The sequence below is a fragment of the Lepisosteus platostomus genome, chromosome 6 (assembly GCF_059453375.1).
Source record: "Lepisosteus platostomus isolate fLepPlt1 chromosome 6, fLepPlt1.hap1, whole genome shotgun sequence".
Lineage (NCBI taxonomy): Eukaryota > Metazoa > Chordata > Actinopteri > Semionotiformes > Lepisosteidae > Lepisosteus > Lepisosteus platostomus.
In genome coordinates, this window is record NC_142616.1 from 34,885,687 (window position 1) to 34,910,981 (window position 25,295).

Here is a 25,295-nt window from a genome sequence, read left to right on the forward strand (position 1 = left end):
AGTGGCAGTACCACAGTGTACTATTCAGTGTGCTCTGACCACACTCCCCTCTGGATGCAACAGACGGTTACATACTGTATACCGGCAGTCAGTTCCTGAACCAGCCGTATGCAGTTTCTAAGCCTCGCTGGTCTGCTACAAACCAACAGCCAGTTTCCACACCAGACTACTGTGATCTCTTCAGTCTCACTACCTTGCTGTGGTTTCTATAGCTTCACCAGCTCTGCCGCAACTTTAATAGCTTCACTGGCCTGCTTTAAGTTGGCAGCCTATCTCCCAGAGGGAGACTTTAGGAGAGTTTTGGAAAGAAACTTAGTTTTGAAGTAATAAGCTTAATAGCTCCCCTGTGCTTTAGAGAGAGATTGAAGAACTGTATTGACACCTCAGAAGAAGAGCTAAGTTTTTGTGGTTTCCGTCTTGATTGTCCCTGAACTTTAAATAACATGTTTTTCACCTTATTGTTGCATCTCTTTGTCTGTTTTAAATCAGCACAAGTATATCAGAAAAAAAATTAGACTAGTTTTGTTCCCCTATGCCATTATAGGGGGACTGAGTGACATCACAAAAAAGAATGCATTATATTTGGGAAACCAAAGCAGCACAAGCACTATTTTTAATGGAAAAGCACAAATTAATGTATTGAGTGTCATTGTTTGTTTGTGTGTGTGTTGGGGGGCATTTTTGTTTGAGCTGTCCATTTTATCTAGACCTGCATACTTAAAAATCAGCGATCCAAAAAGAGCTAATGAATACTTATACCCATAGTTTGTTGGAACTGTATGTTCATGACCACCATGTCCCTAGAGGGGGTTCCTTTAATAATACCAAATAACTATTTTGCAATACATGATTAGACAATTGTACATGTATTTGCAACTTTTTGTTGTTCAGTGTGGTGATGACGTAATAACTAAGCAGAAAATGTCAAAACTAAAAATAAACATTTTAAAATAAATTACAAATACTCAACACATACACTTTTGCTACTCTGTACAGATATTTACTGATCTATAAGAATCAAAGGCCTAACTTAAATAGACATGGAAACATACTGTAGAACTCTACCTGGCACCTGAGGCACAAATACTGCATAAGGGAAAAAGAGGGAACCTAAAATATGTGTTACAAAAAACATTCTACTCAGAGCCTAAATCTTTCTCTAAAATGGATGCAAAATAAATGTGAACATATTTTTCTATTAAAATCAAGCATTACTAACCATTACAGAAATGGTGTTATGGCTTCCTGGTGAACATCAGGAAATCAGTATTTCTAGAAATAGTGCCATTAGAATAATTGTAGCAGCTACGCTATAGCTTTAGGTAAAAATATTTTGCTTACATCATCTAGTATTACAGAGGACTAGGATCACTCAATTCTGTAGTCTTGGGGTTCCCAAATCAAGATTCTTTAATAGTGCAAGCGACTATGGTCTCAGTGACAGAAAGAAGACAAAGCATTCAAAGCCACAAGGTTTATTTTCAACAGTGCTGTAAATGTATTTACAGAAAATTTGTAAATAATGCTGAAACCTAACAGATGTACAAATAGCATCTCTTAACTTACAGCAAAAATGTTTTTCGATATGAGTGAGATGGATAATAGTCCACCAGACGTACAATAAAATCCACTGGAAAAACACATACTGGTGAGCTAAAATATAGACAAAAGAGAACAAACAGCTCAGATTTGCAGGGAAGGCAGCCTTACTTGCATTACACAAGGAGCACTTTGCAGAGAGTGAGCACAAAACATTCTTTAACATTAACTCAGCCTTACTCCTTATAAAGCCCAAACCAGTCCACAAAAACATCTTTTCGTCTTCTTGTTCCACTCACCTGAAATCCATTAAGCAAAAGAAGCTTGACCCAGGAAAAGCAAAAAGAACGAAGCTTGCTCTAAGACCTGCACAGTCTGTGCAAAGATAGCTGTCTGCTTGTTGTGCAGCTGTTTCCCTGTTCTTTCTGTGACTGCTTCTTTCTTTTTAAGGTTCTCTCACTGTCCTAATGAAATCAACACAGTGGGAAGCAATCTTTATGAATGGAATTACACTATCTTTTCCTCCAGGCTCATTAATTGCTATAGAGGCAGGGGTGTGGACCAGACCTAAAACAGAGCAACAGAAAACAAAAGAGAAAGGAAAGGCAACACAGTACACCATCACACTTGACAATTAACATACAATAATAGTGCTATGAGGACCATCAGTTTACAGAGAAGTGTACTGTATTCATGTGTTTATACCTGTTATACTGTTTTTTTTTAATTCCTTCTCTATCCTCTTTTATTCCCCTATTTCTGTATGCTTGTTTTTGTATTTTTTTAATTTTTCTGTTTATCATTTAAGATGGCTGAGTTAGACCTTGTGAATCAGGCTGCTTGAAAATGCATTTGTGGTTACTGGCCATGGTATCTCGAACAGAATACTGCTTAAAGCAATCAGAAATGTGACCTTAGTTTCAGCAATGGCTGATTCTGAGTTTTTCTAACATGCTATTCCTCAGGGGACAAAAGCAAGAAATAAGCATACCTATTGTCAAAACCCTTTTAGCTACTATAGATCATGCATAGAGTACGGAAATTCCCAGGTTGCAATATGCTGCTTATGGTGTTGTAAGACTTAAATCCCAACCTGGCTATTATCCTCTAAAAGTTTCCTTTTAAAGATCCTTTCTTTCTGCATCGAGCGTTTGTGAGTGTTTGTATCTGTCGATTTGCCTACCTGTTTATGTACTGTATGTGCATAAAAGGTGTCGTTTTACTGTATGTCCCAGGAGCTTAGTCTTTGGAGCTTTGTGGAATGCATTTCTGAAACTGCCATGGTATTTTTAATTTAGATCTGTGTATGTCCTGTCTGCAATTAAAATACAGAGTATAAAGTAATTCAGCAAAAACAGGTTTCAAGTCAGACAGAACCTTTTTAGAATAGTGCAGGAAATGATGTAGTTGAAACCACTTAGGATTTCAAACTATAATGGTTTTTAAATGTTCTTTTACATTTTCATTTTAATTATTTTTATATCTAATTTCTTTACTAGAGTATTGATGAATTCCTGTATCATGAAATCATTTATTAAAAATCTGAATTTCAACAAAAGAAACATCATCATTAATAAAATAATGTATTTTCTTTTTAAAACATTAAGTGGAAAGACACTGGACTGGAGAAACTTTTACTCACACCCAGACATTTTCCTGACTGTCAGTGACTTTGTTCGATCCTTGTACCATTCTCGTTGTTTTGGTTTTATAGCATGAGTTTAACCTGTTACATAACAGAGGATGAATTTGCAGTGATTCCTAAGAGATTACATTATTTATACAGGGGTAATGAAATAATCATGAAGAAAATTGTTTAAAAAATATAAAAAAAATATCCCTTAGCTTTAGGACCACATTAACCTAAAAAGGATTGCTGTTAATACCTGACTGACTGGTATACAGTACCTGTAGATTTTGTAGATTTTTCTTTATGAGCTCATCTTTCGAACAAGAGATACATAAGAACATCAATGCAAATTTGATTATAGCTTAATACATTCTTTGGCTAAACTATTGCCAAACAGTACTTATTAAGATTTCCAAGAAAAATGTTCTAAATGATCACCGAAGCAGTTATAGACGTGGCAGTGCAATATACTATAACATGGTAGATGGCAGTGGTGGGTGGGATGGTTATAAATCAAAATTAACTACAACAGGTATGGTATGAGACTCCTAATATCGACCTTTGCCATTTTCAAAACCTCTCTCACAAAGCAAGTGTATCTACAATTATTATGATGTTTGATACTTCTTGAATTTACTTCTTGAATTACAATATGTTTATGCATCAAGGGGGATACATTTTACACACCCTTTTATTGTCACCTTTGCCCCTTATGTCTATTTTATTGTTGCTGAGGAGTTAGGTCCATACAAAAAAAATATATTAGAGGTGCAGTATAAGAGTAATAATTTCATATACTGTACCTTTGCAAACTGTGTTTGCTTGTCTACTGAATGCAATGCTCAACACTCATATGGTGACTCTTTGATTATTAAGTTGTATTATCTGCCACACATTAGGTGTCAGTGTTCACCTGATGCTAAGGAAATAAGATCCATGTGCTCCATGTATTTGATTTGTGCTTAGCAAAATATTAAAATTGAATGTGTTCGGCCTTGTGGACAAATATTAGCACATGTGTTTGCAAACAATGACACAGTCAAGTAAATGATGACATTCTTAGACACTAAGATTGAAAATAATATAGTTAATATGGACAACACTAAAATCATGTGCAGTGTTTTTTTTCTTTCAGTCTCCATATTATGTCAAAGGTACAGTACACAAGTGATGGTACACAGAGTCTGGTGCTGTTACAAGTAGACAAATTAAAAGTAGATCTGAGTCTGGTCAAGTTTAAATTTTAAGTCTTTAAGGTGTTTAGTGGCTAGAATGACTCATTCTATTTAGCTGATGCATAAGAGATTACACAGTTCAATGAAGGAACACTATGAAGAGTAAAATTCAGGACAACAAGTCTCAGTGGACAGAGAAGAGAGCACAGCATCTGTTGAGACTTAACTGTAAAATCCTTCAGATTGGAAGACTAAGAAATACTTTTTTATTTGGTTTTACTCCCAAGTCCGTACTTTCTTGTTTTAAGAAAATCACTTCCAGTCCCTTCAAACGCTGTCTCTTCTACTTACGGGTGCTTTTTTCAGTTTCGAACTTGTTCTCCCTGTAGGTCACTCCTTGACTTGGACAGCTAAAGAGTTCACAGACGATCCATGTTGTCTGTCCAAACGAGAGGCTGTGGTTCAAGCTGCTCGTACTCTACTAGCTGCGGTTACAAGACTCCTCATCCTTGCTGACATCATAGATGTCATCTATCTGTTAGAACATCTGAGTACTGTAAGTAAAAAATGTTTTTTGGTCTTTTTTTTGTTTGTGCAGTTATCAATAATGAGATACTGTTTACCAATGTCTGTATTATAATTATAATGTATACTGTATATAAGTATAATAATATTATCAAGTTTTGTAGCCCATACTGTATGCAGGTGAGGGAGGGAAAGAACAAAAAAATAGTTTGAGGTTAATGTTCAAAAATGCTCTAAAACATTTTGTGAATTATCTTTGGGTCATAAAATATTAGAAAGTTATGCTGCTGGTTTTCTTAATGTAATGAAGTATTAAGACAGAGATGTTAATACAGTTGAAATGATGGAAGCAAATGCAGAACTTAGATTGCATACAGTACCTGCCTTGATTATTTTCTTAAAAAGCCCTTTAGTGAAATAGGTTTAAGAACATCTGAATGTGATATTTGAATCTAGTGCACAAATCCTATTCAACAGAAACATAGTATTCAACACTTGAATTTTGTAAAAGGATATCATTTTCAGTATCCATTAATTGTAATCTTATCATTGTAAGTCAAGGACATGAGCTAAAGAATTCAAGAGGGATTGCAAATACATTAATGTAAAAAATCTATTGCTATAAAAAAAGGACCTCAATTATGAACCACAGTTTTTTCGTTATGTTAATACTCTAAAGGCCACTGTTGTTTTTGTAGAAACAGTGCCTTTTGGCTAAATTGGTTGACCATGCAGAAAAGACACTATTTCTTTAAACAAAAAATGTGCAATGTCTTTAAATTATCCTTGATTTTCAAATTTTCATCATATTTTTAATTTATTATGATCATGCACATAAATTGTAAACTAAATAGACCCTATTTAAAGTGTTTATGCAATAATAGTATATGGTACAGTATGTACTGTATGTTTGTAGAACATTTGAAGGACTATAAAGTAATGTAAACATTGACAAGGGATGTAATAAAATAAACTGGGTGAGGGTGATGTACAAAGGTAGAAATAAATATAATGTCACGAATTTAAATAAACATGTACCCTATAGTAATAAATGAAAACCAACCGAGTGGATACAGATGCAGCCACTCAAAGTACGCGGCACAGACACGTACCGTGGGTAATTGGCTACGGCCTCGTGCATCATGACGCAAAATACTGCGGTACGTGATTGGTTGACCGACGGTCGTAGAAAGATTTAAATGTCTTTACTGTGCCCGTTTTAGTATTGTATATTTATATGGAATTTTACCACTGAAGGGAAATCTTAGTAGCTGAGCATAAAAAGAAAAGGAGCATACTGTAACGCGTGTGAAGGCCATAAACGATATTAATTTTGGAACATAAACATACAGTATATGGCTGGTCTCGGTACTTTAAAGAAAAAATACACACCAGTTTTCCATTTCTCCCTAAACATTTTAAACATCGAAGTCTTTAACTAACGTGATACAGGATAAAAACAATAACAACAATACTGTTAGGCTGGGCAAACGATTTTTATTATTTTTTTTTTAAAGAAATACAAAATGAGATATAATGATGTGTTCCGGCTAAGACATTAACGAAGAGCATAACGAAGGTCATAAAGGTCATAAACAATATTAATTTTGGAACATCAACATATTATGTAAACTGTATGTTGCTGTTATTGGTATTTTAAAGAAAAAATACTGTAAAATCCTGGGTTCGGTACAATGATTCAGGCATTCATGTGAAGGACAACAGAGCTTTCACTGGCTCAAAAAGACAAAAAGACAAAAAGAATAATGGACACAGCGGGAGCCTGCATTCTCTCCTCAGCCGTCCACACCACACTTTTCCCTGGGTCAGATTTTAAATAAAACTTCACTCGCACCAAACAAATTACCACACACTGAACACTGAACATGTTAACCCAAATATGTCTCACAATACTTTTATGGTACATTACTTTGCTAAAATGTATTTAAAAATAAAAACGATTACAAACGCCAGCAGAGAGAGAGAGACACACACAGTTCTTCAATGTCAAAAAGTAATTGTTTTTTACTTTGTCAGCACCCAGACAAACGCAAACGCGTTATTAATTAAATGCTTTTATTCATTCTTAATCGAACTCACAAGTTGTCATCTGCTGTTGGAGCTCTGTGAGACTAGACTCACACATGGCTAGACTTGACTCGGCTCTGGCTTTCCCATCTATACCGATGCACTGCAAGTACAACCCCCCTCTCTGCGGGAGTGCTGGCTGTGATGAATTAAACCAGTTTCACAGGTATTTTTCAAAGTAGAAGGGGGCGAGATTTCCAGCGAAAAACACGTCCCCCCTTCAAAACCCAGTAAGTACAGTACTTACTAGTTAAGAAAGCTACTGTAGGCTCCTCAATGAAATCGCTTTAACATGCTAATGCGTTGGTGTATTGCAGTAAGTGAAAAGACCACGAGCATTCTTCCTCCCCCTACATTCTCAGAGTAGAATAGAATTTTCCTTTGAAAAAACAAGGCTCGCCAGATAATGTGAATCGAAACCTGTTTTTTTAGCTTTTAAAGTTGTGCGATGTGTAAGCAGGAAGACATCATTATATCTTACATATGAAAAATACATAATATAGCTCCCAAACAAATGCAAACGTGATTTTAATAAAATGCTTTTAATCACTCATAATCTGACAATTTCAGGAAGACTAAGGAAGGACTAAGGAAATTGTCATCTGTTGTTGAAGCTCTGTGAGCTCGGTGACTTTGAGACCACTTGTTATCCCAAGTTGTTTGAATCGCCACAATTCAAATAGAGAAAAAAGAGCTGACTGACAAGATTTAAGGTGTGGCTGTCAATGTTGGATTAAAAAAAACACGTTGCCCGACGTTAGTTGCATTGCTTGAAAAATAATTTTATTTTGAGAGACTGGATAAGTAATTCAAGTGTTTTTTTAACTTCCTGAAAAACAAGTAATAAAATTCAATTCAATTTAAAGGTCTTTATTAGCATGACAGATAGGTACAATCAGTGTTGGGTATTTACTTTGTAATCTGTATTGCTTTGAGATGCCACTTTTAAAGGTGATATATAAAATCAAGGCTTTAACTTGCTTTAACTCCGCAAGTCTGAGTTCTTGTGTCTGTCCTATCCGAGCCCGAAAGTATTACAATATGTATCTTTATAGCAGGTGGTGTACAGCTTTTTAGTATAGATTACACTTTTCTAATATGTATTTAAAAAATAAAAATGATTACAATCTAATCTTTCCACGTTTGATCCCATGATCCCAAGAAAAATAAATCTAAACAGGGAGAAAGCTATGCTGAAAGTTTATTAAGATACTTAGAAGACTACACAGCCCAATTTATGTTGCATTTGTCTTATTGTGAGGCGAAACAGCCCTACACAGCCCTGTCGCAGTACGCGAATATAATCATATCGTTATTAATTTCTTTAGATAACGCGATTCCATATTATATTAGCAGAAAAGCTTAAAACTACCACTTTTTTACACGCTATTTCACATGTTAGTTAAAGACTTCGATGCTTAAAATGTTTAGGGAGAAATGGAATACCGGTGTGTATTTTTTCTTTAAAATACCGATTCCTGGAATCTGACTGGCTGACACCCTTCTGAAGTGGTTCCATAATATCTGGTATACGGAAAAGAAAGCATTCATGAAAAAGCCTGGATTCTCATGTATCTGATACAAGTATCTTTTAATACAGTCTTTGATGTGCTCTTGAGGATCCTTGTGATATTTTGAGCTCTGGTTGAATGATAAGTGTCGCAGTTAAAATAATTTTCATGTTAGAAATTATGAAACGCTCTGTTAAAAACAAGGGAGTTTTTATGTCCATTGCAGTAAAAGAAAATGCCTGACAAAGTAGGGCTTGGACATATTCCAAGTGCTTGTACAAATGTGCTAAAGAAATTATCCACGAAATGCTGTGGTGGTTGTCAAAGAAAAAACTAAAAGTATTTTCGTTAAAAATGACGGTTAGAAAGAATGTGGACCAGCGTAATACTTTGAGTTTACAGCTTGTCCAAAGTCATTCATTATTAATACTATTAGTAATATCTTCAGTAAAGGCTTTGATGCATAAATATTTCTGATAAAGGTAGGTTGTGTACTTTTGTCCAATTGAGCAATCTTGCTTTCATAAAATATACCAACTTTTTAATGACTGATGATTAACATGCTGTAATACACAGTTTAAATTTAAAAGCTCAAATGCTGTACATGAGAGGTTAAGCTTTATTGGCTCCTCCTGGCGGTTTTACAAGGTGATTCCAGATAATTTCCGGCATGACGTCAAATGACGCGATACACCGCGTGATACTGCGTGATACTGTGTTTTGATGCGACACGCCCACCGGGGTATACCGCGAAATACCCCACCCATTTTGAATGGCTGCATCTGTACAATGTTTTCTTGTTTCCTGATGCAGTAAGATTGAGAACTCTTGAAAAGTCAGAAACATATAAAGAACATGGATATACAGTATGTTTACAACACTTAATTACAAACTGACACAAACTTATAAACTACTATTTACAAATGATTTGCAAAGATTGTGAGTACCTGAGTCCAAGCCTTTTACAGTCTAAAACTGCCCTCCATCATCCTCTCAGAAATGGATCCACCTTCCTGCAAACTATCAGTGACACAGCAGTTTAACGAGGTAATGCTGGTTTCTGCACTTTAAAAGATCCTCCAGAGGACAGTATGCTCTCTACAACTAATGTCAAATTCTCTAAATCAGACAATGCATTTGACACAAACCAGCCTTGTGGGTACTGTACTAAAACAAAATAAATCCTCCCTCTCTTAAAAAACACATTCATCTGCCCCCAAATTTAATTCTGATCTTTTCCATGCTGAGAAATATCCATTATGTTTAAGTCCTGAAAGAATAGGTTGAATTGCTGGTGCTTTGGATCTGGGGAAAGGTAAAATTCACAGGTCTTGCTTGTGCTCCAGAGGTTGAAAGAGAGTTGTGGCCCTAGAATATACAGATATACTAAGCTAGTCTTCTTGGACTCCTAATGTCCTAATAATACCTTTAGAACAACAAAGTAAAGATTTCAAATTAAAATTTAAGTGAAGATTTTGAGAAGTTCAGAATTCAGAATTATTAATAAATGTTTATTAACACATAACAGCTTTCTTGATCTAATCATACTATATAGTAACACTTACAGAATTTTTCACTTTCTTAATTACATACAGAATTTTTAGTAATTATGTATAAACAGTAATTAGAAAACAGATTAGTTTAATTTAGATTTTAATTGTTAAGAATATATTATACATAGTGGCTTTAAAATCATAGCAAATATAAAAAAAAAGAGGTCAGTAGTGATGTGAATGACATTCAAAGAATTACTTGATTTTAGCTGATACAAGTTTGCACAATCTAAAGTGTTGGAGTTTCTGTCTTTTAAACAGAAGTTATTAACCCAATTTTGTACCTGCATGTACTGTAAGTTCAGTGAGGGTTTGCCTAGGGGGTGCTTTGTTTAGATTACTGAGACTTTAAAGATTCATAGAACACCACATCTACAATGTCTGAATATTTGTTTACGGCAATATAAATGAAAACATTTGAAGGTTCATTTTAGCATTCTCTTATTGAGCACTGTGTTGTTAAGTGCAATCAAAGCATTTAAAATTTCCTGGTAGCTAAGGTCAATTTTAAAATAAACACGCGTAGCTTCTTTTATCATGTCATGCACTGCATTCTGAGGTCCCAAATTGGACAATACACAAAAAAGTCCTACGTTGAGTTCTATTTAAGAGTTTAAAAAGTCTTATGTTGGAGATAAAAAGTCCTAATTAGGAGAATCAAAGTTTTATTTTTGTATTTCTTCCTTGAGGAACCAGGATGCTGCCGTAGTTTATACACTTGCATTATCTTGTAAATATACTTAGCTCTGTGACATTGGGTCCTTTCTAATCACTCCACTGAATGTTCCCTCAGTGCTCCACACACATGGGATGTGAAATTTGATTTTCATTGTTTGAAACTTTAGTAATATATTAACAAAACCACCTGGAGATGTCAAACTTCTTATATTTTGTTGAGGATGATCTGTGAATTTTTCAGAACCTTGACTTTATCTTTATTAATATGCCTATTTATTTTTGAGACACAATATATCAATACCTTTGTGGGAACACACAGCATACAGTACAGAGGTTAATACTGTGAGAATTACTGTTCAACAAATACTGTTTTTACAGTATGTTATGCCAATAAAGCTACTTGAAATGATACAAACACAAAGGAGTGTGAATGGCTGATGATAACCAAATGAACCAGTTGCAGGGCACACTCTAGACACTTAATATCACCTGTAGTTTCCTTTCTCAGCCTGTCCGGGGGTGAAGTTACCACCACCTGCCCATCTTCCTCAGTGTAATATACTCAGTTTAATATCTGATATGTCCTCAATACAAATGCTCATGCAATAGTTTGAAACATTTCTGTGCTTGGCAGCCACTATGGGCTTAAGAGATCGTGAACGTAAAGTGAATATCTAACAGACTGTGATGTATAAAATTAATAAAAATATAAATATATGATACATACAATTAATTAGATTTTATTATTATTAGAGAAAGAATATTTAAGATTTTGATTAAAATCAATACAACATTTCTTCAATATATCATGTGGCATTTACCACATACAGTATAACCTTTTGTTTCGGAAGATGGAAGTTTCGGAGCATCTATTTAAAGCAGGAGCCCCCAAAGAATTTATAGAAGTGGATAAACTGGTCAATAAGAAGTGGTAAATATGGTAAAGAACAGTCTTATTTAGGTCATTAAAAGTTGAGATGAATTAAAACTTTTGATGATTGTGTGATCCTAGCTGCAGGATAAGTTTGGTTTCGGTAGTCTTTCTGATGTATGAGTTCAGAAAACTGTCTTTGAGAACACAGACGGAGAGATTAGAGTGGTCATGGCCATCAGAGGTGAAATGAGAAACAATAGGCTTGGAGAGATCTTTAATCTTCACAGCCCTGAAATGTTCTCTGAAGCGGTCTCCGAGTCTCCTTCCTGTTTCTCCAATGTAGATGGCTGGGCATTTACTGCAAGAGATACAGTAAATAAGGTTGCTGGAGGTACAAGATGCCCTCTGGGTGATGCGGAATTGTCCTGAGGGGCCTTTAATGAGTGTGGTGTTGGATGTATACTTGCAGGTGAAACAGCGAGCTCTGTTGCAAGGGAAAGTGCCTGGTGTTGATGGTTGCTGAGGGCGGTCAAGGGAGCTGTGAACAAGAAGGTTGTGTAGATTAGGTGCTCGGCGATATGAGATGATGGAGCGGTCAGAAAAGAGGGCCCCAATGGAGGGATCATCCTGTAGGATGGAAAAGTTGTTGTTAATAGTCCTGGGGATAGGAAGTGTGTTGGGGTGGTAGGGAAGCACCAAAGGAATGGGGTTGTTACGGCGGGAGTTCCTGATTGGGTTGATGGTCTGAGGGGTGTTTTTGGCTCGGCAAGGGCCTTGTCAGTAACACTACTGGGGTATCCTCTGTTGATGAAAAAGGAGTACATTTTGAGGGATTAGTTCTCGAAGTCGATGTCGTCGCTGCATAATCGTCGTAGCAGAAAGAACTGTGAAAAAGGGAGAGAGTTTTTAGTGTGTTTGGGGTGAAATGAGCTATACAAGAGATAGCTGTGTGAATCCGTGGGTTTGTAATAAACCGAAGTGGAGAGTCGTGGGTAGTTGATGGAGAAGTTGATGTCTTGGAAACGGAAGAGCAGTGGAAGATATGTTAACAGTATATTTGAGGGACGGGTGGAAGTTGGTGAAATGGCTCAGGAAGCACTCAAGCTGATCGTTGGAGCATGTGGCGGCACCGACGCAGTCATCAATATATCGCTTGTAGAGGTCAGGGACATAGCCAGTGTAGGAAGCAAAGAACCGTTCTTCTACCCAGCCGACAAAAATATTGGCATAGCTGGGTCCCATTCTGGTGCCCATGGCAACTCCACTCACCTGTTGGTAAAAAAAGATTATTGAAAGAGAATGCATTTAGTGTGAGGACCAACAGCGCCTCCTTTGTCCGCTGGTTTGATGACAATATCATCCCTGTTGCAGAGAGATTGGAGCACCTGATTTTCTCCTTGGTTGAGGTTGGACCTGTGTTTACTGGGTATAGAGAGTGCCTTGGGAGCTTGATTGTTGCATTGGTTAATGAAATAATCGACTGGTGGAAAACGGCCAGAGGGGGGAGTCCAACAGCTCTGTTTGGGATTAATGTTGTTAATGACATAAATCACCTGGTTGTTATCAGCTGCCTGTGAAGAGGAATCGTCAGCAAAATGTGCTCTGAGACAGATCCTGCGGTAAAAGCGGTTAAGGTCGACATTGGTCTGGGGGATGTCCAGCTTCCTGGGAACTGGTACGAAACTGAGGCCTTTGCTGAGGAGGGATCGCTCATCCTGTGAAAGGGAAAGGTCAGAAGGTATAGTGACAACAAAGTTAGGATTGGTGAAGGTGTTTGGTGTGTTGATGGTTTTCTTCTGTAGAAGATTACTGAGTTTTTTGTCCTTCTCTGTAGTGAGAAACTGGTAGAGTTTAGAGATGAGAGATCTATTGAGTTAGTTATGAAGGGAAGATGATGTGCACTGTGCTCCACTTGAAAACATTTTTGCAATATAATTTGATCTTTTGAAAATTGGTGGTACTTAGATGAAGGCAGGCTAAAAGAAGAAAGCAAATCAGGATCAGAATCAAGAAAGCAGGGAACGTTTCTAAAGACATTAAGACAATGGGTCATTAGAATAATCAGTTTCTGGGTTGAATTACATTAATAGTAACATTTTGAGGGGGATGACAGAGAAATGATAAGATTCATAAATGTTTATGGATTTAAATAAATCAAATATACATTTTTATTTATTAATGGCATAATTTGTCTTACATATTTTAAGTTACATTGTTAGACTATATACTGTTTATTATCCAACCAAACATTTTTTAAAGCAAAAATTAGAGCACAGGAACTTCAGAGACTTAACAGATGCCCAGCTCACAGAAGCATTTCATACTGTTGTGTGAAACTATTGTGCATCACCATGAATGTACTGGTAACTGGGATGTACTTCATCAGATATTACACTGAGAAGAAGATATGTTTAATTAAAATTCATCAGATATCCACAATGCATTCTGTGGATTGAACTGAACATTCTTACAGAGTACCAAGTAGGTGGGAGGGAGCAAAGCGCTTTTGGTTTGTTTCTCTCTAACTGGCCTAGCAGTCATTTTATTGACAATTAGATTCATTTCCCATTACACCTCAAAATGGCATTAAAAAACAACAAACATTTAAGATTAATGATGTTATGAAACCAAGCCAAAAACGTGTTTACATCTCACTTGTTGACATCTCACGTGTTTACATCCCCCTCTTCCTGTATCCCTCCTTATGTTGACAAGGATGCTAGGATTCCCTGTGGATTGAGAAGTTACCAAGGGTTAGCTACAAAGGTGGAGATGGGGTGGAGGAAGTGTTTACATGTCTTCATGGTTCCAGGAGCAGACATTCAAATCCCACTTCCAGCTTTCAAAAATCACAAAATATTTACAATTTTTTTCATACCATAAACTATGCTTAATTAAACTTTTTTGAGACATAGAGACTAAGCAAACTAGAGAGAGAGGGCAGGTGAGTGAGGCATAGAGAGAACTGTATAAAAGGAGTTTTGCATTTGAGCCCAATGAAGCCAAGAAAGCTTCCCATTGTGTATAAATGATCTGAAGAAAAGAAAGAACAAGCTGTCTTTTCATTTTTTTGCTTTTCATTTATAAACTGTATAATTAGCATTCAGACAAAATATAAATACCCAATCTCCAGGAGCACAATGATGCACCTCGAGAGACTTTTGCCAGTGATACCAATGAGGCACTGGCTTCATTAGATGATTCTCAGTAAGGGCACTATAAGACGACCCTGAATACAGAAGAGGCTGTAGTGATTTATAATTCCAATGATTTAGAATGAATGAGTAAGTAAACCTAAAATAAATTGCACTCACAACAGACAATACAATAAACTATATTTTTATGTATTTGGTTAACTGAGTAATCTCACTTTGTCACACTGCCCCTGGGTGTTACTTTTGCTACAGTAGCTCTAAACTATGCAGGTTCGTCAATGTTATTGCTTCTTTTATAATTAATATTAATTTAATATTTAACTTATGTGGCATATACAATTAAGAAAAATGTTAATATAGTATGCATATTATTTATTATCTTTATTATCAGCAAGGGACAATTTGGGGAGAGCTTGCGTATTAACCGGGACTCAAATCCAGGCCTCTCGTAAGTGTCATTCTGATTAGAAGTGCTTATTTAAATCCATTAAACTGCAAAAATGCATTAAATACCATACAAATATTATATATACTGTAAACACCAATAAATACAATTATTGATGTTATAATTATTGAAAGTGAAACCAAATGAACACAGAAGTGTTTCAAAGTAAAACAATTTGAATAAAAAACATTGCATGAACCCTTACATTAAATCACATGATTACATGAAAAACACTAAAAATAGATATTATAAATAAAAAATATTTTGATTAACCAAGTTAAGGAATACAGTGCAGCTGGAATACTGTTGTGTACCGTGTTTCAGCTAACACTAGCAGGTATATACAGTACTGTAAATATACAGTATATATATTCATATTAATAAATTAATATTGTTAATAATGTTCTGAATTATTATTTTACTTCGGGGGCGTTCAGCTACCAAAATATCTTCTGGGTATCAGAAGAGTCAGGTCATTAGTATCCAAATCCAAATCCAAAACGCAAGACGAAGTCGAAGCCAGAGAGAAAAACATGGTTCGGTAACCAGAAATCAGGTCGATAATAGAAAACGCACTCAAGAGAAAGCCAAAGGTTATTCTCAATAGTGAGTGGGGACTGATTCCAGTGAGAGGGTATAAATAGGGAAGAGAGTTAGGAGTGACAATTGATTAATTAGTGCTCGGATGTTGGCGGCGAGAGATGTACTGTACTAGGAATGCGGTTCGTGACAAGTACAACAGGTTCAATGAAGCTACCGTTTAACTAACATCTAATGTACCACAAGTGCCATCTACCAATCTTCTATGGCAAGCCAAACATCACACTAAGATTACAGTGGACATGACTTTTGTCTCACATTTTGAATGGCTTCATCTGTAGGCATTGGAGTTTAGTGCAAGTGTATTAGAGAAAGGCAGATTTCTTTTTTTTTGTGGAATGAGTCATGTGTAAAACGCTTTTGCTAGTTTTGTCATTAGAGAAGAGAGAACAGAAAGGAGAAACCTGGAAAAGGAAGGAGCTCTAAGGTCTCCTCCAGAATGGAACCAATGAGAGAGCTAGGATTCTGGAGGGACTTCAAGTACAGTAACTATGGAGAGCCGTGCAACTAAAAATCCAAAAGATCGTTTGACATGGCTAGCATGCGTCCTGCAACATTATAACAGTCTGAGGGCATGTATTGTCACACAATGTTTAAGAGGAATTATGCAGTTATAACTTATTAATAAATACTCTAACAATAATACTCTAATTTGTGAGGACTATGATTTTGCAGTTATACATTATATTCTTCTACCTGCTGGAACATATTTTAACCTGCAAAATAACAATGATATGCAATATTCATTTATATACTGTATAGTGCAGCTATTTACTCTGTTTTAAACATTTATCTGTATTTAGCTTCTAATGTAATTAGTAATTCAAATAAATAGCTGTCTGGAAGATGTTCTGACAGTTAACAAATCTGAAATCTGAGGAATACCTGACTGAAATTGAACTAAGCCACTTCTCAGTTCATTTAAAAAAAAACTGTGACCTAGATAGAATAGCACTGGTGAGTTAGGTTGCTGTTGTCATAGGTTTCCTGTTAAGAGTAGAAAGTTTAATGCAAAGATTTAATGGAATTTGTTACTTTTAGTATCGTAATGAAATTGGTAAAATAGAATTTAAGAGAAGTAGTACAGTAAATGCTTAATTTTTAGCTTAAATGATTTTACATTTGTCCTACAAATTTATGCAGCTGCTCTGCTTAAAGACAAACTTCACAGTTCTTCGCAAATATCTAAATATAACTGAGCTTGAAAAAGCACAGTGAGACAAGATATTTTTTCTTCAGTGAGATGAGAGGCTTTATAGAGGACCTACAGTAGTTGTTAAAACATTATAATATAATACTGATAGACTTCCTTCTGTAATTTTCTCTCATTTTTATTAATCTGTCAAGTTACATGTTAAAGAACAATAGAAACAAATAAGAGTACAATCTGGATTAAATAATATGAAAAGATTAAATAAAAGGGCAGGTCATATCGTGCAATCATGTCTCGTCTTTACAACAAAGAAGTCTGTAACTTTCAGAAGGCTTTTAGTTTCTTTTGTCAAATGCAAAAATAAAACATTGCATTTTTTCTCTATGTATTACTGTATATGATGTTTTTTAATTAAATTATTTTTAATTTAAAGCCCAAAGAGGGTTCAAAGACTAAGCACTTCTTCACAGTTTGTGAATAATTTAAGGAAACATTCATTAATGTATCGTTGAGTGTCTTCATTAAAGAAAATTTATCTTTGCAGGCAAATTAAGGTTGATTTTTTATTTTCTTGGATTAGAAGAAATCCAGTTTGCTTCTGTGTGGCCAATTGTTCTTTTTTCAATTGCAGATTCAGAAAACATTTGAAATTCTCAGAACTTCATCCAACAAGATTGATCTGAAAAAAGCATACCAACAATTTGGAAAGGAGCTAAATGTATTGGATAATCTGGCCCATAAGAGACAACAGGTAAGCATCTTCTGGTCTAAAAGAATATTTTACTTTTTCATAGTCAGGCAAGCACATATGCAGACCTATTAGTGTGCTTTTGTAATGTCTAGCTAACAGGCTTTCTTCTCATTTCATCTGGTTTAAACTTTTTTTATACTGTGCAAATATGTTTTAAAATAATGACAAGACAACAGTTTAATTTATGATAAATTCACAATCTAATACTGTGTGGATTGCAATAATGGATGCATTCCTAGAGGAAATGTTTAAAATGACATAAATTAAATGTTTTTCTCTTTTAGATTTTGTATAAAAAGATTATATTGATAGATTTTCTTCCCAGAGAAACAAAACATGATGATCAGGCCATGCTGAAAAACAATCATTTGGATACTGAGACATTGACAATGATGATATTCCAACATGTACAAGAGTTATAAACATTCACAAGATACAAAAAAAGAATTGTGCATCCGTTATTGTTTTGGAAGGTGAATTTGCACAAATACATTTCAATAATGTAGTTTGCCTATCTCTGAATCTCTGAAATTATAGCTAGCAGCATAACAGAATAAATGAATATTTTAGAAATTCTAATGAAACTCTTAATGTAACTGATAAGAGACATTTGTTCCTGAAAATGTGCATTCAAATGTTTGACATGATATTTTAAAGCACAGCTATAATATAATAAGTTCTTAAAAACATCTGTGGTAAGGTTTTACAAAATGGTAGCTAAAGCGATGTTACTAGAAAGTGTTTAGTGTTGCATTTTGGGGTTAAGACTACTGTAAAATAGACTTCTGTATGCTCATTTATTGCCATTGACATTTTCTTACATCTGACTTTAAAATGTACCTATTTATAGTTTTGTGAACATGAAATTTGTGATATAATACTAGTATATTTTTAAAGTGGATTGCAAGAGGTGAATTGCATTAATGGTTTTAAATCAAAAGGGCTTAACATTTCTTTTTTAGCCATGAGATTGCAGCCTTTTTCAAATAAGGATTAGGCTGCAAATCCTCAATTATTGTACACTTGCTTTTTGTCCTTGAAATGCTGTATTGCTTCACCTTGATGGTGACCAGATATTTTAGTGATCTGCTTTTGTTTGTCACAGGTTTGTCAGACCTGATCAATAATTATGACATCTAAACGTCAAATCCATCAAACTGTAATAACTTCAAATAGGGGGTATAAAGTAGTATTAAGAACACAGTTTAAGGTAACTGAACAGCATGTGGTATGTTGCACTCTTTGCATATTGGATTGAGTGGCCTGAGAGTAACCCCTGAAGTGGGCCATGGGTACAGTACTATATAATCTCATGGATTTTATAACCTGATGAAATAAGGTCTATGTAGAGCACAGTGGGGGCTTAATCGTTCCTGAACATGCATAGCATTCAACAACAGCATGTGAAACAGTATAGCACTGATCTTATTTTCTTTGATATTTAGGGATACGGTATAAACCAATGTTCTTTGGGGAAAATCGAGTCGTTAGTCCATTTTTTACTAAAAAGGCAAATACACCATATATATTTTAAAAAAATATTTTGCTTATTTAATCACAAACTTGTTTTAACCAGGGTGTGAACAGAGAATGGGAGCCAGAGAGTAATTTAAACACTGATACAAAAGTTAAGAGAAGGAGGAAGAGAAGTAGAAAAAACTGGCTATTCAGCCCATCATTTGGTTTTTAGTTCCTTACTGACAAAATTCTCAAATCTAGGTGTTTCTTGAAATAAATTTAGTTATCAGTTTCAACAACATGACTGGGCAGCTTTCTGTTCACAGGTTTAAATGCATGTCAATATAGTTTCTAAGTGTCTTACACTGATTCTGAAGAAGTCCCTTGGGTTGTTGTTGTAGTAAAGTGCCTTTACGGATCTTGAATGTTTGAAATAAAATTAAAATACAGTTTTTTTTATTCTGTCAGTGTAGAACATTGAAGTTCCAGGATATATCTGGTCACTCTTTTTTTACTGACTCCAAAACAGCAAGACCTGCATTGTATCATGATGACAGAAACTGTACACAATAACCTAAATGGAGTAATGAAGAATGGATTATTTCTTCAATCTCTGTGTTTCCCACTTTATATTGTTACAGCTTTAGGTGACTGAGGAGTGGCTGTTAGATTTTAGATTAAGTTTGTGACACTTGGCATAGTAAACATTTCTAGCTTCAAAGCAGAGAGGATGTTTGTTGAGATGTGGGGGTCCCTTAATCAGAAACCATTGTAAAGTTTACCTAGTATACCTAGGTAAATTGTGGGTTAATGATTTTCCATGAGCAGTACAGACACACGCAATATACTGTAAGATCACACTAAGAGCACAGGGAAAGAGCACAGAGAGAGAACAAGAAAGGAGACAACAAGTAGAGGGGAGAAACAGAAAGAGGAAGAATAGAAGAGGAGAGAGGAGTTGGAACTTGAAGCTTGTGCCAGGTGAGAGCCCCTACTTTATGATCATCCAAACCAAAACTGACTGGAGCTAAGTGAACCTTGCTAGAGAGAGCTTGCTATTCTGTGTTTTTAGGGAACTTGGATTTCCTGTGTAAAGATACCATGGTTAGAGACGTCTTTCCTGCTTGTGGGTGTGTTTTAGAATAGGGAGATAGGCTCCCTTTTATTTTGTGGCATCCGGGGTCCAGAAAGAGAGATTCAACTGCAGGTTGTATTGCACTTATTTAGACAGCCTCTCGTAATCAGACACAAGCTTCTACTAATTCCAGAAGGTACAGACATCATATCTAATTATCCAATCAGCCCTCTCAATCACTACCACACCTCACAGCTGCACACTACTTAAGAACTGTTCACATTAACCTCTGTGCACAGAATTGGGTTTCCCTATCAAGCCTCTTGTCCACACCTTAGAAGCAACTTCCTTGATCTCTCTCTTGTAATTCTGGTTACTCTGACTTCGCCTTTCTCGGATAAGTACACCCGGCTTATGCCGCCTTAACATATCTCTTATTTGGCCTCTGTAGGCATAATTGAAGAGTTTCTTATTTAGTAGATGTCTGGGTTTTTTTCAGGGTGATTAGAATCTTAGGCTTCGAAATGTCTTGTTTGTAAATACTGTACATAGAGTAACTTGTGTGTTGTATGTTTTGTTGAGTTTGTGTTCAGTGTAGTTTGTGTCTTTAATGTGTCACCATTAATAAGTATTTGTTTAACCAAGTGTGCCTGGATTATTACTCTTTTCAACAAAACTGTGCCAGAGGATAAAGAACACATGTTTTTTCACAATTTTTGTAACCCCCCAGTTGTAACAATATTTATAATTTGTTTTTTCTACCTGTATACAGTACTCTTAACCTGTTAATATTCAATACAATATGCCCAGTCTTTTTCCTCTATTGGTATTCTTTGCAATGTTGACAGGTTTGTTTGCTATACCACAACTTACAGTAGATATTTCAAATAAATCAGGAAAAACAGCAGTGATCTTAATATGCATCTTTGAGATACTGCACTTATTACATCATTTCAATTTCAGAATTCACCTTACCAACTTTCCTGTCCATTAACCATTTTTTAAATTCAAGTACTGTTCTGTACAGCTCCTGTTCTGTTTCAGTCCTTGTTCTTTTACTTGTTGTTATTTTCATGTTTCTCTTTCTTCTGGTTACTCCTTGTTTCTTTTCCCTGGCTTCTTTTGTTTTATTTTATTTGAATTCAACCTGTTTCTGGACTTAATTTGTGGACTTTTTATCATAGTGTTCTTTTAGTTATCCGTGTCTGTTGGAACCTGCATGGTCCATTCCCTTACTTACTTGAGCTGTCTAGGCAGCCATTGCATAGTCTGTGCAATTTTAGAACTAATCTAGTCTGTATTTCCTTGTTTAGCTTTGTGTTCTTTTTATAGGTGGGTGATACATTAGCAACCTTTGAGTCAGTAGGTGTGACCGTTGTCTAGAAATAGTTGTGAAAAAGTTTTGTTAAAGGCCTATGAATGGCAATTCTTGTTTCCTGATGTACAATTGAAATCCATTGTACCACGGAGATTAAGTGTCTTAAGTGTTCTTCATACCTGTAACACTTATACCTGTACCTCCTCTTTACAATTATTGCAAAGAACTTTGTTTGCTATAATTCATCATCTCTCTAGGATACTTTAGCTCTTGTACTGTTGTAATATTCTTTGACTATTCCTTATAGTCTCTTGGCCTTTATAATATTATTTTAATAAAATTGGAAGACTTGTGTTTGTAGATGGGTAACAATAAGAGCCAGTTTTACTCAAGGCTTAGAAGACTATTGTGTGAGTCAGTCACAACACTGAAGTCATACAAATGCATAGTAATATTCCAACATTACATTGGCTGTTCATTAAATTCTGTCAGGTTTAATACAGTTTGTTTAAGGCACACTTGACAAATGAACCTTAAAATATAAAATCCATACCGTGTATTCAATAATGTGTTCAGAAGGTTTCACATTGGAAACATTTCTTTCTTCTTGCCTTTCTGCATAAATGAACTAAATTAATAATCAGCTGGTGAATTTAATATGAGGATACTGTAGGTTAAAAGGGTATATAGTGTGAAATGTTTGGGAAAAAGAGCAATTGCTGTGAAATCTTTGTACAAGTGTTCTTTATTTGCTGTCAAAAATAACTGAATGTGTCACAATCAATTGGCTTGTTTTGAAATATTTTTAAAAAGGTTGATGCAGAGAACTTTTAAAGGTACCGTAGGAAGATTCTTTGGAAATAAGATCCACTGATTTAGTTACTAGGGTACCATTCATTAATTAGTACAATTCTCTCGGACTGTTTGTACAAAACAAACTCCTTCCTGCTGTTCTGTTGCATTTCCATTCTAAATGGCAAGCTTCTGCTGGTTCTTAGAAAGAAGAAACAATTTTTAGCTGTTGAGCCTTTTTCACGAAAGATTGTGTTTCTTCTTTCTACTTTTCAGTGTGGAATTAACCTTTGCTTGTGATTTGATAATGTTTCATTCAGTATCTTTGGAAGAATTATGTTGAATTCATTACACTTCTCTTAGAGATATTGCAAGAAAGCTTAACACATGGCAATAAAGACAATACATACTGTTTAAGTTTACCCCAAAGGAGTGATTTCTTTTTATCAGCCTTTTATGAAGAACAGATTATCTCCTCAGAAATGCTGTGTTGATCTAAATCTGAGAAACTGTTCAAAATGCACAACGAGAGCTAGGTAGTGTGGAAGATTACTTTTCTAATCTTTTGCCCATGCAGCCAGGAGCTTGAGACTTAATCAAAACACAAATAGGTTTGGTGGTCTCAGGTGAACTCCCACAGCATAGCGGTCTGTATGTAAGAACCCCCACAGAGTGCAGCTGTATTTCCCAGGAAAGGTACACAGTAAAAACGAGGAATACTTTAAGCACTAAACAATGTTTGTTGTTTACTTCCTGATGGATAGCAAGAAAACAAATTGTATTTACTGTATTTCCCAGTCAACCAGTGAATTGTTGTTCATTTTACTAAAGTTAATTATGCCAGGTACAGCAGCCCACATAAAGCATTGCTGGGAGCCATGAATGAGAAACATTAATTTATTTTGGAAAATTAATTTATAACGTAAAATTGGTAATGTTTGTGATAAATACAGATATTTACATTGAAATCTAACCAACAACACAGAGATAAATAATATGATCCAAAAATAGTTATATTGAGGTCAAAGTGTGTTTATTGACTTTGGTGAACAATGTTTAAATGGGCTGTCAGTTATATTCATTCAGCAATTTTGGGAATGACAGGATGCTTAAAGTGGATGTGAATAATTGTAATCCCTTCATAACAGATCACATTGTTTTTCTTTTTAATATAACTATACAAAAAGTATAGTACACAAAACAAACTTTTAGTAGTTTACAGTAGCTGCCATAGAGGGCCACAGAGCTTAACCTGCACTTTGACAGAACACCTTCACTAGTCAGGACACACAGGTGTCCATCTCCTTTTGCATAATTAAAAACATGTTTTTTATGCTTTATGTATTCTGACAATAAAAGATCTCAACAAGGCTCTAAAAGCGATGCTTAAAAGCAGTAACTAATGTACACTGTTGCATATAATGAAAAAAGTATGACAAAAAATGCAAGTATAGAGGTCAAATCAAATTTTAAGATTTATATCATTATTCATTATCATTACAATCAGTTATCTGATTAGTAGTCATGCAGAACAGCTAATGAAGTAAGAATTTTGTAGTTGAATTTTCAAGACAAGTATGCTGCTATTTATCATTTGGGTGTGTATAATTGGCTTTTAAAATTCAGATATGACAATTTACTATAATGGTGTTTACTTTAAAAAAATATTATAACAGTATTTTAAAGAAAAATATTTCATAGAAGAATATGCTAATAATTGTGTAGAGACTATATATGCAAGGAGTCTGGGGGTCTGGAAAGCTTTTTTTCTTACATAACATTGGCAAAATGTTGTTGTGCACATGTAAGTGATTAATCCACTTTGTCTATATCATTTGAAAATTTCTTCCTATACAATGTTACATATGATGATTGCTACCATCGAGGAAAAAATATAAATATGTAATATGTTCTCTTGTAAATATGAGAGAATTATCTTGTTATTATGAGATGGTATATTATCCCGTTATTATAAGATAATAAATTATCTCATAATTATAAGATAATACAGTACATTATCGTGTACTTTGTAATAATCACATGATAGCACAATTGTCGTACAATACCTACATTATCATTAGTTGAGTTTCAGTTTTAAACAATGGAATCGATTGCACAGAGCACTCTTTCTTGTTTAAAGATATGTGTGAGAGTCCCCTTGGTTATAATAATTGGGTTCACATCAGGTACAAATTGTAACATTTCATTAAGACGAAACCTCATTCAAAAGTCAGTAAGTCCATGCACATTCTGCAGCATTGGACATTGTCGTGAGCACTAAACCCAAAGTTCCAGATGAGCTCTTGGTAGATTCTAGGTTGTTTAGGTTGTTCACACATTCACATGATCATTGATATGATCTGATTAAGAAATAATGTACTTACGTAATGTAATGTAATTACAAGATAATTTACTCAAAATTACAAGATAAAACAGACAACACAGACACGGACAACTCCTGCCATGAATATATGGACAGGTTTGTGTGTCCCAATGGATAGGATACCTTATTTCTATGAGGTACAAATCTATTTCTGAAATGCAGTTACACTACATTTCCCATTACTATGTACTAAAGAAACTTACATATCAGATCTGTTTCATTTGTTTGATAGACGTTACAGCACATCTGCCAAGTCTTTAATATCTTCTAAATGAGTTTTCATTAACAGACACATGCAAGTTGAAAAAAATGAAGTGAATATTATCATACTACACAAATTGGTTATTATTATAAGGAAACAGATGATTGATATAAAATAATCAGCACAAAGAATGCTGTATTACCAGAAAAATGTGTAGTCTACAGTTTCCTGTGATTTTCAGAAAGTAGCTTTCTAACAAGGATGTGCATTGAAAAAAGTTATTTTGAAAATGCTTACAAAATATATATATATCGATTAAATTAAATACCTAATAATTATTCACAAACAATGGATTGGGACCCATTGAGTGGCTCGCAAGGTTCTACCTAG

The 25,295-nt window shown here is 35.0% G+C and overlaps 1 protein-coding gene across 1 annotated transcript in view; it reads left to right on the plus strand.

Annotated features, from left to right (window-relative positions):
- The window catches only part of LOC148661626 (catenin alpha-3-like), a 600,833-nt gene that overhangs the window by 37,057 nt on the left and 538,481 nt on the right, over window positions 1-25,295 (plus strand). The window contains exons 4-5 of the mRNA XM_088635643.1: window positions 4,734-4,900; window positions 17,558-17,677. Coding sequence (XP_088491769.1) covers window positions 4,734-4,900; window positions 17,558-17,677 — 287 coding nt within the window. The remainder of the gene's footprint in view (window positions 1-4,733; window positions 4,901-17,557; window positions 17,678-25,295) is intronic.